Raw genomic sequence first — 19,954 nt, forward strand, 5'->3', positions numbered from 1 at the left:
TAGGAAACAATGGGGCAGTTTGAGCTGAAAAAAAACTTAACACCTGCAAAAAAGCAGAGTTAAGCTCCCAACGCAGCCCCATTGTTTCCTATGGGGAAACACTTTCTAAGTCTGCACCTAACACCCTAACATGAACCCCGAGTCTAAACACCCCTAACCTTACACTTATTAACCCCTAATCTGCCGACCCCGCTATCGCTGACACCTGTATTACACAATTAACCCCTAATCTGCCGCTCCGGACACCGCCGCCGCCTACATTATCCCTATGAACCCCTAATCTGCTGCCCCCAACATCGCCGACACCTACATAATATTTATTAACCCCTAATCTGCTCCCCTCAACGTTGCCGCCACCTAACTTCAAGTATTAACCCCTAATCTGCTGACCAGACCTCGCCGCTACTATAATAAATGTATTAACCCCTAAAGCTAAGTCTAACCCTAACCCTAACATCCCCCTAAATTAAATATAATTTTAATCTAACAAAATAAATTAACTCTTATTAACTAAAGTATTCCTATTTAAAACTAAATACTTACCTGTAAAATAAACCCTAATATAGCTACAATATAATTAATAATTATATTGTAGCTATTTTAGGATTTATATTTATTTTACAGGCAACTTTGTATTTATTTTAACTAGGTACAATAGCTATTAAATAGTTATTAACTATTTAATAGCTACCTAGTTAAAATAATTACAAAATTACCTGTAAAATAAATCCTAACCTAAGTTACAATTAAACCTAAAACTACACTATCATTAAATTAATTAAATAAATTACCTACAAATACATACAATTAAATACAATTAAATAAAATAAACTAAATTACAAAAAAAAAAAAAAAACACAAAATTACAGAAAATAAAAAATATTACAAGAATTTTAAACTAATTACACCTAATCTAAGCCCCCTAATAAAATAATAATAAAAAAAAAAATAAAAGTCCCTACCCTATTCTACATTACAAAGTAATCAGCTCTTTTACCAGCCCTTAAAAGTGCTTTTTGCGGGGCATGCCCCAAAGTAATCAGCTCTTTTGCCTGTAAAAAAAAATACAACCCCCCAATATTAAAACCCACCACCCACATACCCCTACTCTAACCCACCCAAACCCCCCTTAAATAAACCTAACACTACCCCCTGAAGATCTCCCTACCTTGAGTCGTCTTCACCCAGCTGGGCCGAAGTCTTCATCCGATGGGGCAGAAGAGGACATCCAGACCGGCAGAAGTCTTCATCCTATCCAGGCAGAAGAGGACATCCGGACCGGCAGACATCTTCATCCAAGCGGCATCTTCTATCTTCATCCATGCAGAGTGGAGCCGCGGATCCATCCTCTTCAACCGATGCCTACTCGCCGAAAGAAGTTTCCTTTAAATGACGTCATCCAAGATGGCGTCCCTCGAATTCCGATTGGCTGATATGATTCTATCAGCCAATCGGACTTAAGGTAGAAAAAATCTGATTGGCTGATTCAATCAGCCAATCAGATTCAAGTTTAATCCGATTGGCTGATCCAATCAGCCAATCAGATTGAGCTTGCATTCTATTGGCTAATCGGAACAGAATCCTATCAGCCAATCGGAATTCGAGGGACGCCATCTTGGATGACGTCATTTAAAGGAAACTTCTTTCGGCGAGTAGGCGTCGGTTGAAGAGGATGGATCCGCGGCTCCGCTCTGCATGGATGAAGATAGAAGATGCCGCTTGGGAGAAGATGTCTGCCGGTCCGGATGTCCTCTTCTGCCTGGATAGGATGAAGACTTCTGCCGGTCTGGATGTCCTCTTCTGCCCCATCGGATGAAGACTTCGGCCCGGCTGGCTTAAGACGACTCAAGGTAGGGAGATCTTCAGGGGGTAGTGTTAGGTTTATTTAAGGGGGGTTTGGGTTTTAATGTTGGGGGGGTTGTATTTTTTTTTACAGGCAAAAGAGCTGATTACTTTGGGGCATGCCCCGCAAAAAGCCCTTTTTAGGGCTGGTAAAAGAGCTGATTACTTTGTAATTGTAATGTAGAATAGGGCAGGGACCTTTATTATTTTTTTTTTTTATTATTTTATTAATGGGCTTAGATTAGGTGTAATTAGTTTAAAATTCTTGTAATATTTTTTTATTTTCTGTAATTTAGTGGGTTTTTTTGTAATTTAGTTTAGTTTATTTAATTGTATGTATTGGTAGCTAATTTATTTAATGATAGTGTAGTGTTAGGTTTATTTGTAACTTAGGTTACGATTTATTTTACAGGTAATTTTGTAATAATTTTAACTAGGTAGCTATTAAATAGTTAATAACTATTTAATAGCTATTTTACCTAGTTAAAATAAATACAAAGTTGCCTGTAAAATAAATATAAATCCTAAAATAACTACAATATAATTATTCGTTATGTTGTAGCTATATTAGGGTTTATTTTACAGGTAAGTATTTAGTTTTAAATAGGAATACTTTAGTTAATAAGAGTTAATTTATTTTGTTAGATTAAAATTATATTTAAGTTAGGGGGTGTTAGGGTTAGGGTTAGACTTAGGTTTAGGGGTTAATACATTTATTATAGTAGCGGCAAGGTGCGGTCGGCAGATTAGGGGTTAATACTTGAAGTTAGGTGGCGGCGACGTTGGGGCGGGCAGATTAAGGGTTAATAAATATTATGTAGGCGTTGGCGATGTTAGGGCAGCAGATTATAGGGTTCATAGGGATAATGTAGGTGGCGGCGATGTGAGGTCGGCAGATTAGGGGTTAAAAATATTTATTATAGTGGCGGCGATGTGGGGGGACCTCGGTTTAGGAGTACATAGGTAGTTTATGGGTGTTAGTGTACTTTAGAGCTGTGAAGTTAGGTGGCGGCGACGTTGGGGCGGGCAGATTAAGGGTTAATAAATATTATGTAGGCGTTGGCGATGTTAGGGGCAGCAGATTATAGGGGTTCATAGGGATAATGTAGGTGGCGGCGATGTGAGGTCGGCAGATTAGGGGTTAAAAATATTTATTATAGTGGCGGCGATGTGGGGGGACCTCGGTTTAGGAGTACATAGGTAGTTTATGGGTGTTAGTGTACTTTAGAGCACTGTAGTTAAGAGCTTTATATACCGGCGTTAGCCCATAAAGCTCTTAACTACAGCCTTTCCATGGGCGTTAGGAGTCTTGTCGGTAGAGGGGTAACGCTCACTTCAGCCAAGACTCTAAATAACAGCGTTAGGAAGATCCCATTGAAAAGATAGGATACGCAATTGGGGTAAGGGGATCTGCGGTATGGAAAAGTCGCGGCTTGAAAGTGAGCGGTACACCTTTACCTGGCCGACTCTAAATACCAGTGGGCGGCCAAAAGCAGCGTTAGGACCCTTTAACGCTGCTTTTGAAGGCTAACGCAGAACTCTAAATCTAGGCGATAGTTTTTAAATAAAATATATCATTAACTATATATTGATTTAAAAATACAAAGGACATTTTCTATGTGAAGAACATTGAAATGTGAAATATTTACATTAAAACACAATAAAACATATGTATGTATATACATAAATAAAAACATAAATACACATGTATTTGCATATATACACACACATGCACAGTATGTATGTATATATATATATATATACACACAGTATAATCAGCTCTTTTTAAATGCTTTGTGATGAGGTGATCTGAGTTTCAGTTAACTGTATCAGGGATTTAATGCAAGGTAGAGTTTGTTTTATACTCTGCTTTGAACTTTCTCTACCTAAACGTTGTTAGATTGATTTGTTTTTACTAGACATGAACTAGTTCTCATTATTTATGAGTTTTACAAACTATTGAACAAATGGAGAGATTGTTTGTTTGTTCGTACGTACGTTCATTCATTCATTCATTCATTCATTCATTTAGAGTCTCCATTTAATAGACAGATGAAGCTAAATGAATGAATTAACACAGTGTGTATTTCTTCATTAGTTTGTATATTTAATAATTCATTTTGGACAAAATTAGTTCAAGTTTGTTCAATTGATTTTCTAATGAATAACAAAAAATTTTTTGCATATGCCTATTGCCTAGTCTTCAGAGAAAATATAATTGGACGATTGCTACAATTATGTATACATTCTTAAAGGGACATGACATTTTTCTTTCATGATTCTGATACACTACAATTTTAAACAACTTTCCAGTTTACTTCTATTATTTAATTTGCTTCCTTCTCTTGTTATTCTTTGCTGAAAGGTTTATCTATGAAAGCTCAGGAGCAGCAAAGAACCTATGTTCTAGCTGATGATTGGTAGCTGCATATATACACCGATTCTCATTGGCTCACACATGTGTTCAGTCAGCAACCAGTAGTGTATTGCTGCTCATTCAACAAAGCATGCCAAAAGAACAAAGAAAAATAGTTAATAAGAGTTAATTAGAAATGTGCCTGCTCTATCTAAATCATGAAAGAAAAAAATTGGATTTCATATCCCTTTAACTCTTTAGATTAAAACCTCACTGCATTGTCTTTACAGGTTATTTACACATTGCCATGGCAGAAATTATTCATAATCGTGAATCAACATCCTTCAACAACATCCATACCATCATCGATCACTTCTCAAAGTTTATCTACTATTGACCATGGGGACGAGGAGCTTCAAATCCTGTTAAAGCGAATTGAATGGCCTTTACCACCAATTCAGAGGTCTTTTGAATTTTCTACAAACCCAAAAGCATGTGCCTATGTTTTGCTAAACCCACATCCCACTTACACAATAGAGCAGAAACTGGAGATTCGGATTATAGCCAAGGATCACAAAGGCAGACCAAAGACCTATGGTGGAGATTTTTTCCAAGCCAAGCTTCACTCCACAAAGCTGAAAGCTGGGGTTAGCGGATCTATCACTGACCATAATAATGGTACCTACACAGCCTCATTCCTCCTTCTCTGGCCGGGAGAAACAATGGTCTCTGTTAGGCTCATTCATTCCAGTGAGGCCATCTCTATTCTTCATCAAAAGAGGGACAAACGTCCAGATAAGGCAGGTAACCTTAAAGGAACATGAAACCCAAATTTTTTCTTTCATGATTCAGATAGAGAATACAATTTTAAACCACTTTCCAATTTACTTCTATTATTTAATTTGCTTCCTTCTCTTGTTATCCTTTGCTGAAAGGTTTATCTAAGCAAGCTCAGAAGCAGCAGAGAACTAGGTTCTAGCTGTTGATTGGTGGCTCATTATATATCAATTGTGACTGGCTCACCCATGAGTTCAGTTAGAAACCATTAGTGCATTGCTGCTTCTTCAACAAATTATTCCAAGAGAATGAAACAAATTAGAGAAGTAAATTAGAAAGTTGTTAAAAATTGTATTTTCTATCTGAATCATGAAAGTAAAAAAATTGTTTTTCATGCCCCTTTAAGTATAGCTATGAAATGTGTTAATGTTTTTATGGAATTCTAAAAATAAAATTGTCAGATATTACTAATGTCATTTTAAAGCTGAATATATTACATATTTCGGTTGAGCATACATATATATATATATATATATATATATATATATATATATATATATATATATATATATATAGGATTATTGGTAGATGTTTATATAGGATTATTGGTAGATGTTTACACTTATATGGCATGGGTTATTGATACAACCTTAGAAAACATTTTATTAGTTAACTAGTCCTACACGGGCCAATTTTTTTTTTTAAGTACTGCGGTCCCACCCCTTGCTCTCTCTCCCCCCTCTCTTTTGCTCTCTCCCCCCTCTATTTCTCTCTCTCCCCTCTCTCTCTCCCCTCTCTTTTGCTTTCTCTGTCTCTCTCTCTTTCCCCCCTCTCTTTTGCTCTCTCTTTTCCCTCTCTCTTTTGCTCTCTCTCTCTTTTGCTCTCTCTTTCCCCCCTCTCTTTTGCTCTCTTCCCCTCCTGCTCTCTCTTTTGTTTGCTGTGTTTTGTATGGAAGGTGGAAGCTGTCATGTTTAAAGGGACAGTAAAGTCCAAATTAAACTTTCATGATTCAGATAGGGCATGTAAGTTTAAATGACTTTCCAACTAACTATTACCACCAAATTTGCTTTGTTCTTTTGATATTCTTAGTTGAAAGCAAAACCTAGCTCTAAGGCTGCCTCTTATCTGAATTAGTTTGATAGTTTTTCACAGCTAGAGGGCATTAGTTCATGGGTGCCATATAGATAACATTGTGCTTACGCCGTGGAGTTATTTAAGGGTCAGCACTAATTGCCTGAAATGCAAGTCTGTCAAAAGATCTGAGATAAGGAGGTTGTCTGCAGAAGTTTAGATACAAGGTAATTACAGAGGTAAAAAGTATATTAATATAACAGTGTTGTCTATGCAAAACTGGGGAATTGTTAATAAAGAGATTATCTATCATTTGAAAAACAATGACATTTTTGGAGTTAACCGTCCTTTTAAGATATTAGGGACAGTCTGTCGGTTTGTGATAGATGGAAGTGTGTATGGTGTTGTTCTTAAAGGGATAGACAAGTCCAAATTAAACTTTCATGATTCATATAGGGCATATAATTAAAAAAAAAATTCTAAATTTTCTTATATCATTAAATTTGATTTGTGTCCTCAGTGGGATTATCAGTTTCTACCACACTTTTTAAAAGGCCATAATAAAAAAAATGGCATATGTTAATGAACATGTATATTATTATTATTATTTTTATAATTCTGTCCACAAATACACCAAATTAATGCTTTGTTAACAAGTAAGTAGTGGTATATGCACGAGTCACTGCCACCAATAAAGATAGACACAGAAAGTGTGCGCCGAAATATGGACAGGAGTCACCATTCTTCGGGTGAGTTGTGAACTAAAAAGAAAGAACACTAGTCAACTGCCTCCTAGGCAATGAACAAGCAGTCTGGAAAGTCTTATAAGAGGCACATATATCAAAAACCTAAAGCACAGTATGACAGCTAGCAGTCCTTTCGCTATCCCTACCTGCTCTGGAACTGACAGAAAATATAGATTTTTTCAACCAGATCAAAATGCTTCAGATCCCCATCAATAACACCAAAACACTTGGGGCAGAAAGAATTGAGAACTAGATTCATATCATGACACTGGAGGAGGGAAGGCTCACTAGTGCCATCACTATCACCTCTTCTTTTTAGCAGATGTGAAAACTGGACACTATAGCTACAGTTAACATCTTAGGATACTGGAGTTCAAAGTGTACTAAGGTTATGTCTGAATAAGAGCCTGATACTCTATAGCGTTCTGCTAAATAAAATCCATCAATGCTACAAGGATATTACCTTCATTGCTGTGTATTTTGTTAAAGGGTATAACTTTAATTTCTGAGACACATAAGATATCTCACAGGTCTCGTATTTTCTAAGCATTCAGACTGCAAAGTTTCACCTTTTTCTAGCAAAATGCAAGGTGACCATCCATCCTGAATTTTCCAGCACTCTGTCCCTAATTTTAATGGGACAATTTGGGAGACCTGTATTTTGCACTAGTGTCCCAAATTGGTCCCCCACAGCTATCCAATGTAATCAGCTGAAAATGTCACGGCTAAGAACAGTACCTCCTCCAATCAGAGTGGTCCTCGTATTAGCGAATGGGGCTGCATGCAGTGCACCATTCAGGAGCACGAAGGTCAAATAATTCTGAGGATAGAAGGAACTAATTGTGGCTCAATGAATGTAGTACAGTAGAAGCAGGAGACAGGGCAGGTGATGGTACAACCCACTTCTTCACTATGTCTGTTGGAAGATCTAGCCCTAGCAAGTGCATGGCTCTAAGCAGTATGACACTGCAGGGCCCCTACCTAGTCAAACAGAAAATACTTTAAAGAAAAGGGACAATGCACTATGCCACACAAACATAACCACGTCTGAAAGACAAAAGAGAGGCGCTTTGTTGTGTGTTTCAATAGGGAAACAGTATAAAATTCCTTAGGGTGTGATCCCCCCCCCAAAGACCAATGCACTCACAAGTGGAGCAGCACCCAAACGTGCTGTTAGAGGCAGACTGGGATCTTGCAGCGCCCCAGCTCGCTTATCTCCCACTGACTGGAATGGTGATGTTTGTGCTTCTCACAGATGCTTTGTACAAACTACAACATATTGGTCCGGAACCGCTTGTGCAGAGTATAAGCCGATTCTTGCACTTGCAGTGCACTGACTTTTATATGTGTTTTTAAATAATATATATATATATATATATATATATATATATATATATATATATATTATATATATATATATACACACACACACACATACAGTGGGGCAAAAAAGTATTTAGTCAGCCACCAATTGTGCAAGTTCTCCCACTTAAGATGAGAGAGGCCTGTAATTTTCATCATAGGTATACCTCAACTATGAGAGACAAAATGTGGAAACAAATCCAGACAATCACATTGTCTGATTTGGAAAGAATTTATTTGCAAATTATGGTGGAAAATAAGTATTTGGTCAATATCAAAAGTTCATCTCAATACTTTGTTATATATCCTTTGTTGGCAATGACAGAGGTCAAACGTTTTCTGTAAGTCTTCACAAGGTTGTCACACACTGTTGCTGGTATGTTGGCCCATTCCTGCATGCAGATCTCCTCTAGAGCAGTGATGTTTTGGGGCTGTCACTGGGCAACACGGACTTTCAACTCCTTCCAAAGGTTTTCTATGGGGTTGAGATCTGGAGACTGGCTAGGCCACTCCAGGACCTTGAAATGCTTCTTAAGAAGCCACACCTTCATTGCCTGGGCAGTGTGTTTGGGATCATTGTCACGCTGAAAGACCCAGCCACGTTTCATCTTCAATGCCCTTGATGATGGAAGGAGGTTTGCACTCAAAATCCCACAATACATGGCCCCATTCATTCTTTCATGTACACGGATCAGTCGTCCTGTTCCCTTTGCAGAGAAACAGCCCCAAAGCATGATGTTGCCACCCCCATGCTTCACAGTAGGTATGGTGTTCTTTGGTGGCAACTCAGAATTCTCTCTGCTCCAAACACGACGAGTTGTGTTTCTACCAAACAGTTCTATTTTGGTTTCATCTGACCATATGACATTCTCCCAATCTGCTTCTGGATCATCCAAATGCTCTCTAGCATACTTTAGACGGGCCCGGACCCGCACTGCAGGATCTGAGTCCCTGGCGGCGTAGTGTGTTACTGATGGTAGCTTTTGTTACGTTGGTCCCAGCTCTGCAGGTCATTCACTAGGTCCCCCTGTGTGGTTCTGGGATGTTTGCTCACTGTTCTTGTGATCATTTTGACCCCACGGGGTGAGATCTTGCGTGGAGCCCCAGATCGAGGGAGATAATCAGTGGTCTTGTATGTCTTCCATTTTCTAATTATTGCTTTCACAGTTGATTTCTTCACACCAAGCTGCTTACCTATTGCAGATTCAGTCTTCCCAGCCAGGTGCAGGTCTACAATTTTGTTTCTGATGTCCTTCAACAGCTCTTTGGTCTTCACCATAGTGGAGTTTGGAGTGTGACTGTTTGAGGTTGTGGACAGGTGTCTTTTATACTGATAACAAGTTCAAACAGGTGCCAGTAATACAGGTAATGAGTGGAGGACAGAGGAGCCTCTTAAAGAAGAAGATACAGGTCTGTGAGAGCCAGAAATCTTGCTTGTTTGTAGGTGACCAAATACTTATTTTCCACCGTAATATGCAAATAAATTATTTCCAAATCAGACAATGTGATTGTCTGGATTTGTTTCCACATTTTGTCTCTCATAGTTGAGGTATACCCATGATGAAAATTACAGGCCTCTCTCATCTTCTTAAGTGGGAGAACTTGCATAATGGTGGCTGACTAAATACTTTTTTGCCCCACTGTATATATTTTAATCACTTCAATGAGCTTGTTTTCTGAGTTAAGAGGTCTGGATAGATTAGAAAGAATTGGCTTATACTCTGCACGAGCAGTTCCGGACGAATATGTTATAGTTTGTACAAAGCATCTGTGAGAAGCACAAGCATAACCATTCCAGTCAGCGGGAGATCATCCCCCAGTCTGCCTCTAACAGCACATTTGGGTGCTGCTCCACTTGGGAGTACATTGGTCTTTGGGGGCATCAGACCCTGAGAAATTTTGTATTGTTTCCCTGTTGATATACCCAAGGAAGTGTGCCTCTTTTGTCTTTCAGACTTGGTTATATTATTGATTACACTGGAGTGTGTGTTTTGGAGAGAGCAGCAACACCTTGCAATGGGCAGTCAAAATTAGGGATGGGCGAATGTTTCTAAAAATTTGAAATTTAAAACGAATTTTGATACATTTGTTCGAATCGAATTTCGAATGTTTATATAACATTCTAACATTCTATTTTCGAATTTTCATTTTTGAATTTTTCAATAAAATTCGAAAATATTCGTTCGAATAATAGAATGTTTAGCTATCTATTCATTCAATTTCGAAATGTGATATTCGAATTCAAAATAGTATTTCTAGTTTAATACTGTGTTTTTTAAATGTAATATTTGAATTCGAATGTGATATTTGATTTGAATGTGGCATTCAAATTCAAAATAGTATTTCTAGTCTAATACTGTATATTATAAATGTAATATTCAAATTTGAATGTGATATTCAATTCGAATGTGACATTCAAATTCAAAATAGTGTTTCTAGTCTACAATTGTGTTTTATAATAGTAATATTCGAATTCGAAAGTGACATTCGAAAACCAAAATTTTAAGAATATTCGTTCTTATCAACATTCTATTATGTAAATCAAATTTCTACAATAACATTCATTCTAACATTCAAATTCGAATATAAACACATTCGCCCATCCCTAGTCAAAATACTTTTTTTGGCACACATTTATATACAGGACCATCAATTTGTGGGTCTTCTGGGGGCTAACTAGATTCTAAACTTGATCTTGAATGTGTTGTGAATTTTCATGCATGTATACACACACACACACCCAGATAAATATATACATATACTTATACCTACACACATCCATACACACACACACAGGTACACACAGACAGTATGCACACACAGATACAAACATACACAGGTACAGACATACACAAATAGAAGCATACACACACACAAACACATGCAGTATACACACAGCTACACACATGCACAGGTACACACACAGTGCATACACACACACACACACAAACACATATGCAGTATACACACACACACACAAATGGATAGTACACACACACACACTCCCAGATACATATATACTGATACCTACACACATCCATACACAGACAGTATGCACACACAGTTACAAACATACACAGGTACAGACATACACAAATAGAAGCATACACACCGAAACAGACACACACAGAGCACACACACACAAACACATGCAGTATACACACAGCTACACACATGCACAGGTACACACACAGTGCATACAAACACACAAACACATATGCAGTATACACACACATACACAGCTACACACAAAGATACACACACACACAAATGGATAGTACACACACTCTCAGATACATATATACATATACTGATACCTACGCACATCCATACACATACAAAGGTACACACATATATACACAGACAGTATGCACACACAGATACAAACATACACAGGTACAGACATACACAAATAGAAGCATACACACAGATACAGACACACACATACACAGGTACACACAGAGTACACACACAGCTACACACATGCACAGGTACACACACAAACACATATGCAGTATACACACACATACACAGTTATGCACAAAGATACACACACACACACACACAAATGGATAGTACATACACACACAGTACACACAGATACATACCACAAAAGTAGTAAATGAGTACAGCACCTGTTGGTTCCTTAAAGCAGGTTTTAGTTCTGTATGATGCCCGTGGAGAAAGGGTTACTGCCACCCTTACAGCAACATAGACAAATGGAATCCACAGCACCAATTAGGTAAAAGAAAATACCTTTATTTTCACATTACATGCGACGTTTCGGCCTTCACAGCCTTAATCATGCATACAAAACACTTCAGCCTCTGTCCACAGTATATAGGCTGATCAATTAAAACATTAATTACAAACAGATTTGACAAAATGTTTCACACAGAGCAATTACTCCCTCTAGTGTTAGTCATATTTTACTACATCCTATAAAATTTAACTCTCAAGTTACCAAAAATACAATTACTAGAGGAGTTTCCACTGAATGTACAAGTGTCATTAAAAACAAGAAAATATATAGGAACAAGTCTTACTGCAATCTTATATTTCTATAGTAATATTTCTAAAGTATATTACTGACACCTTTTACCAATCTTACTGATAAACTTTACCTATGTGTTTAAGTGAACAAGTGACTTTACCTATGTGTTTAACTAAACCAAAACTAACTAAAAAAAAAAATTTTTTTGAAGAAAATGTTTTTTGTTTTGAATTTTTACTGTTACATTTAGAGAAAGACAGAGAAATCTATTTCTCTATTTAACCCTTTAGGGTACATACAATCTAATTTATGGATCCAGTAAGTTTCTTTTTGTTTAAGGATCCTCTCCCTGAAAAAAAAATAATGAAGAATATTGCAACAAGTTTGAGGCTATTTTAAACAAATGCTCATACGATCTGCTAATCCTGACAGTGGAATACTTGCTAAAAGAAATTGAAATACAAAGAGAACAAGTACTGAAAACAACAAGTGAACTGAGCAAAATACTTACCGTTGATGAGCTGGATAAGATGATCAAAGAGGTAGATATGAAGATCAAAATCATGGAGACTGAGATTAAGGAAACCAAGCGATCCAAGTTCCTGAGGGATGAACAGGATTACCTCAGTGGGAGAGTGTATAGATGGAGAGGATCGTTTTCAGACAGAGGGAGCTTCATGAGGGGCCGACGTTTCCATGGTAATACTCGCAACAGAGGAGGATCTCGCGAGAACCAGGCGTATAGAGATGATGTCAGCGAGACTTCACAGGAATCCTCTGCAGGGAAGGCTTCACCGGCTTTTTTATCCAGCGACGAAGGCAGCATAGAGGCGGCAGAAAACACAAGCACCGCCATGGACACCCGGAGCACAAGGAGCAGGAGAGGCAGAGGAAACATGAGGAATCAACGGAGCCAAAGGAACAGACGGTTCTAAACATTTCCTCCATTGAGCTCACGGACAATGAGTACAAACTGCTCAACAAAGGACTGTCCTTTTGCCCTATTGGTAATGTAAATGTATTTGAAATTGAAAAAAAAATTGCAATTATTTTACAGATCTTTAAGGTTGCAAATAATGTTTAATAAAGGAGATGTAGTAACACCTAGTGCACAAAATGCTTTAGATACCAGCAAATGTTTTAGGGCTAAGGAGATGGGTCTTAGAAACAAATCTACATTTGTGCCCAATTTTAGTAACAACAGTGTGGAAACATTTATTAAAATGGTAAATAATGATTGGTGTAACTTAAAAGAAAAAATCTCCAAACAAGGTGGTAAAAATAAAAATAAGAGAAATGGCAATCTGACTTTAGAGGAAAAACAGGCTTTTAAATCTTTAAAAGAAAAACAGAAAGATATTTTAGTGAGGGCAGCAGATAAGGGTGGTGCCACCATTGTTCTTGATAAACAATATTATGTAGAGGAAATACTGTCACAATTACAAGATAATACTACATATCATCCACTTGCAGGGGATCCAGTATTTAAAATACAAAAGGAAATTAAACACATACTTGCCAAGGCAGTTAAGAATGATATCATTGATACTAAATTATCTGATTATTTGTACAAAGAACATCCTAGGACACCCATATTCTATACTGTGCCAAAAGTGCATAAAAATGCTAAATGCCCCCCAGGGAGGCCCATAGTCTCCAGTGTAGATTCTATTTTCACTAACATAGCCATTTTCCTTGATAAAATTTTACAACATGAAGTAACTAAAATGTCGGCCTACATCAAAGATACTAGTGATTTCCTTGATAAATTATACAGTTTACATCTACCCAGTAAGAAATATATACTCTTCACACTTGATGTAAAAAGTCTTTATACTGCCATCAAGCATGAGACAGGTATAGGAGTTATTAGGAAACTTTTAAGTGGTACTGGTACATATAATTCTCCTCAAATAGAATTTATTTGTGATTTATTAACTCTTATCCTGTACTGGAACTATTTTTTGTTTCCAGACAACTGGTATGTACAGGTCAAGGGGACTGCAATGGGATCCAACGTTGCCCCAGCATACGCCAACCTGTTCATGAACAGCTTTGAAGAGAATTTTGTATATACTAATAAGATGTTCTTGGAATATGGTGCAGCCTGGTGGCGTTTTATAGATGACGTGTTTGGCGTGTGGTGGGGTGACGTTGGATCCCTAGAATCCTTTGTATGTGACTTAAACTCTGCTATCCCAGGGATAGAATTTACCCTTATACATAGTGAGGTTTCAGTGGAATTCTTAGACACTAGGGTTTATAAGGATAATGGGACCCTTAAAACAGATCTTTTTAGAAAATCCACTGATAGGAATACTATGCTTGCCTATGATAGTTTCCATCCAACTAGGTTAAAAGACTCACTCCCTAGGAGTCAACTCCTTAGGGTCTGTAGAATAGTGAAGGATGAAGAAATATTATCTACCAGAATGATGGAAATGGGCAACAGATTTGTTAGCAGAGGTTATCCTGAAAACCTCATTAAGGAAGAGATCTCAAGGCTTCAGAGAGAGAAGAAAATGTACAGGGATAATAATGCCCCTAAAGATAATAAAAATGGTAAAAATAAAAGTAGGAGGATGGTATTTACTTCACAATATAATTCATACAGTACTGAAGTTACTAAAATCATAAGAAAGCATTGGAATATTATTAAAAATTGTAATAGAGATATGGAGATATTCCAAAATAATCCCATTATGGCCTTTAAGAGGGTTAGAAATTTGAGAGACACACTGATTAAAAATGATTTGGGGACCCTCCAAAAGTCTTAAACAAAGCCATATGGGTCAGAAATCTTATGGTTCTTATCCCTGTCTAGGGTGCTCTAATTGCCATGCAATGATAAAAGGGAAAGAATTTTCCCATCCAAGAACAGGGCATAAATATAAAATTAATGGTTATTATACATGTGAGACATCCTACGTAATCTATCTTATTAAATGCCCTTGTTCTCTTATTTACATTGGAGAATCGACTAGAAAAGGCAGGGAAAGAATTAATCAGCATAAGTCCAACTTGAGATGTGGTAATAAAGAAGCTCCTGTTTCTAATCATTTTATCCAGGCAGGCCACAACATAAGTCAAATTAGGTGGCAGATTATTGACCATGTAGGTACATTAAGAGGAGGGGGTGACAGGGAGAGGATCCTTAAACAAAAAGAAACTTACTGGATCCATAAATTAGATTGTATGTACCCTAAAGGGTTAAATAGAGAAATAGATTTCTCTGTCTTTCTCTAAATGTAACAGTAAAAATTCAAAACAAAAAACATTTTCTTCAAAAAAAAATTTTTTTAGTTAGTTTTGGTTTAGTTAAACACATAGGTAAAGTCACTTGTTCACTTAAACACATAGGTAAAGTTTATCAGTAAGATTGGTAAAATGTGTCAGTAATATACTTTAGAAATATTACTATAGAAATATAAGATTGCAGTAAGACTTGTTCCTATATATTTTCTTGTTTTTAATGACACTTGTACATTCAGTGGAAACTCCTCTAGTAATTGTATTTTTGGTAACTTGAGAGTTAAATTTTATAGGATGTAGTAAAATATGACTAACACTAGAGGGAGTAATTGCTCTGTGTGAAACATTTTGTCAAATCTGTTTGTAATTAATGTTTTAATTGATCAGCCTATATACTGTGGACAGAGGCTGAAGTGTTTTGTATGCATGATTAAGGCTGTGAAGGCCGAAACGTCGCATGTAATGTGAAAATAAAGGTATTTTCTTTTACCTAATTGGTGCTGTGGATTCCATTTGTCTACACAGATACATACAGGCACTATCTACTTCACCTTCATCTTAAAGGAACACTTAACAGCTGTCTTCTAATAATCCATAAAAACTGCCTTTTCGTATTAAAGGGCCACTAAACCCAAAATCTTTCTTTAATGATTCATATAGAACATACAAATTTAAACAACATTACAATTTACTTCTATTATTTATTTTGCTTCATTTTTTAGATATCCTTATTTGAAGAAAAAGCAATGCACATGGGTGAGCCAATCACACAAGGCTTATATGTGCAGCAACCAATCAGCAGCTACTGAGCATATCTAGATATGCTTTTCAGCAAAGGATATCAAGAGAATAAAACAAATTAGATAATAGAAGTAAATTAGAAATATGTTTAAAATTGCATTCTCTTTCTAAATCATGAAAGAAAAAATGTGGGTTTCATGTCCCTTTAATAAAAATAAAATAATCACTTCTGTCTATTTAATCTGTTCCTCTTTCCCCAAACTGTCGAATGAGATTGTTTTGAAGTAAATTGTTGATCGAGTGCTTGATTTCCTTTGTAAGCTGCCATATTGTAGAGTACGTTACAGGGGCACAGTGGTCACATGCTCATAAAGCAGTCATGTGACACACATAGTATATTGTCTGTTACATATATTTTTAAAGGATCACATCTGTCTGCAGTGTTTGAAGATAAATATTTATTTGTCAGTCAGAGTATAAATGTATTAGACTTTCCCATCTATTATATGCACATAATATGCAGCAAAATTTAAATAAAAACATAAACATATTACCTATAAAGAATTTTAACTCCCCCCATAGTTTTTTCTTCAAACTGCCCAAAAAGTTTTATGCTCTAAGCAAATCCGTTTGCATTAAACGGCTTCAGACACTATTGTGATTGTAAATCATTGCAAGCAGTTCTGGGAGGGGGAGAGGGGGGGGGAAGCTCTCACGACTATACTCGGCACAGAAGATTTCTGCTTCTCAAGACAAGCAACAGAGATGTTGCGAACCTAAAATTTTGCGTTCGCGAACGGCGAACGCGAACTTCCGCAACTGTTCGCGAACGGGCGAACCGCCATAGACTTCAATAGGCAGGCGAATTTTAAAACCTACAGGGACTCTTTCTGGCCACAATAGTGATGGAAAAGTTGTTTCCAGGGTACTAACACCTGGACTGTGGCATGCCGGAGGGGGATCCATGGCAAAACTCCCATGGAAAATTACATAGTTGATGCAGAGTCTGGTTTTAATCCATAAAGGGCATAAATCACCTAACATTCCTAAATTGTTTGGAATAACGTGCTTTAAAACATCAGGTATGATGTTGTATCGATCAGGTAGTGTAAGGGTTACGCCCGCTTCACAGTGACAGACCAAACTCCCCGTTTAAAGGGACAGTCTACACCAGAATTTTTATTGTTTTAAAAGATAGATAATCCCTTTATTACCCATTTCCCAGTTTTGCATAACTAACACATTTATAATAATATACTTTTAACCTCTGTGATTATCTTGTATCTAAGCCTCTGCAAACTGCCCCTTTTTGCAGTCTAGCCAATCAGTGTCTGCTCCCAGATAACTTCTCGTGCATGAGCACAGTGTTATCTATATGAAATACGTGAACTAACACCCTCTAGTGGTGAAAAACTGTTAAAATGCAATCTGAAAGAGGTGGGCTTCAAGGTCTAAGAAATTAGCATATGAACCTTGTAGGTTAAAGGGACACTGTAAGTAAATATTTTCTATGCCTGTTACTAACAAACTACCCCAAATACACTTTTTATCAATAGCATTTCATTAACATATCTCTACCGTATATCAGAAATCTTGTCTGCAAATTTAATTGTTTTCCAAACCCACTCCGTGGGTATCCTTTGCTCTGTACCAATCCGTTTACAATACCTAGGTTTCAAAATGGCGCTTTAAAAAGTTTGTGCAACTTTGTCTTCAACAGGTCATATTGCGCATGCGCATTAGAGCCGCATTTAAACGCATACGTATTGGGAACGTATAGGTAGATAATGAGATGCAAATAAACACAATTTCATTGGTTTAAGTATTTTGAACACATAGTGCCAAAAATAGTGGGCAGGATAACGTGACATCATCGGCGAATAAAAGATATAACTTTTATAACGTTATGAAACTTCGTTTTGGAGAAAATATAGGTCAGTAGGTTTTAATTAATGTTTATTAACTTTAATATGTTAGTTGTTTGGCTTAAAAATTATAGCAGAAAGTAATCCTTTAAGCTTTCAACTAAGAATACCAAGAGAACAAAGCAAAATTGGTGATAAAAGTAAATTGGAAAATTGTTTAAAATTACATGCTCTATCTGAATCATGAAAGTTTATTTAATCTACACTACTGTTACACCAGATATGAGTTGCACTGGGGTGACACTGTGCCCTGGCAGGCAGGCACTGAAATGCACACGTGTGAAGGAAACTGACTGCTATTATTTAACACAGTCAAAAAAGTGTTGTTTTTTTTAAATCTACACTACTGTTACACCAGATATGAGTTGCACTGGGGTGACACTGTGCCCTGGCAGGCAGGCACTGAAACGCACACGTGTGAAGGAAACTGACTGCTATTATTTAACACAGTCAAAAAAGTGTTGTTTTTTTAAATCTACACTACTGTTACACCAGATATGAGTTGCACTGGGGTGACACTGTGCCCTGGCAGGCAGGCACTGAAACGCACACGTGTGAAGGAAACTGACTGCTATTATTTAACACAGTCAAAAAAGTGTTGTTTTTTTAAATCTACACTACTGTTACACCAGATATGAATTGCACTGGGGTGACACTGTGCCCTGGCAGGCAGGCACTGAAACGCACACGTGTGAAGGAAACTGACTGCTATTATTTAACACAGTCAAAAAAGTGTTTTTTTTTTTTTTTTAAATCTACACTACTGTTACACCAGATATGAGTTGCACTGGGGTGACACTGTGCCCTGGCAGGCAGGCACTGAAACCCACATGTGTGAAGGAAACTGACTGCTATTATTTAACACAGTCAAAAAAGTGTTGTTTTTTTAAATCTACACTACTGTTACACCAGATAAGAGTTGCACTGGGGTGACACTGTGCCCTGGCAGGCAGGCACTGAAACGCATACGTGTGAAGGAAACTGACTGCTATTATTTAACACAGTCAAATAAGTGATGTTTTTTTAAAAATCTACACTACTGTTACACCAGATATGAGTTGCACTGGGGTGACACAGTGCCCTGGCAGGCAGGCACTGAAACGCACACGTGTGAAGGAAACTGACTGCTATTATTTAACACAGTCAAAAAAGTGTTGTTTTTTTTAAAATCTACACTACTGTTACACCAGATATGAGTGGTGGCACTGGGCAAGTGGGCACAGTATACGCTGTGAGCCTGACACACATGCTGGCAGGCAGGCAACTGCAATTAGATTACACAGGAAAAAAAAAAAAAAGCAGACTGATGTTCTAGCCCTAAAAAGGGCTTTTTGGGGTGCTGTCTTTACAGCAGAGATCAGATGAGTCCTTCAGGACTGTAGTGGACACTGAATACACTAGCCTAGCTATCGATTTCCCTATTAAATCAGCAGCAGCTACACTGTCCCTCCTCTCACTAAGAATGCAGCTTCCAAATGAATCTAAAATTGATGCTGTCCAGGAGGTAGGAGGGTCTGGGAGGGAGGGTCTGCTGCTGATTGGCTGGAATGTGTCTTCTGACTGTGAGGTACAGGATCAAAGTATTACTCAATGATGACGAGTAGGGGGCGGATCGAACATCGCATATGTTCGCCCACCGCGGCGAACTCAAACAAGCTATGTTCGCCGGGAACTATTCGCCGGCGAACTATTCGCGACATCACTATTAAGCAATGATCGTCTTAATTACATAGCATTGCGATCTGCTCCTGTCGCACCCTCTGCCAAGACACAGTACAAGTGTCAGCCCTTAGTGCTTTACATAAACAGGAGGACAGGTCTTGAGAAGCAGAAATCTTCTGTGCCGAGTATACTTGAGAGCTTCCCCCTCCCTCTCCCCCTCCCGGAG

The 19,954-nt window shown here is 37.5% G+C and overlaps 1 protein-coding gene across 1 annotated transcript in view; it reads left to right on the top strand.

Moving 5' to 3' along the window:
* Positions 1–19,954, top strand: part of LOC128652390 (NXPE family member 3-like) — a 192,285-nt gene that overhangs the window by 17,770 nt on the left and 154,561 nt on the right. The window contains exon 2 of the mRNA XM_053705329.1: positions 4,489–4,998. Within this exon, the coding sequence (XP_053561304.1) occupies positions 4,489–4,998 (510 nt within the window). The remainder of the gene's footprint in view (positions 1–4,488; positions 4,999–19,954) is intronic.

The sequence above is a fragment of the Bombina bombina genome, chromosome 3 (genome assembly GCF_027579735.1).
Source record: "Bombina bombina isolate aBomBom1 chromosome 3, aBomBom1.pri, whole genome shotgun sequence".
Classification (NCBI taxonomy): Eukaryota; Metazoa; Chordata; class Amphibia; order Anura; family Bombinatoridae; genus Bombina; species Bombina bombina.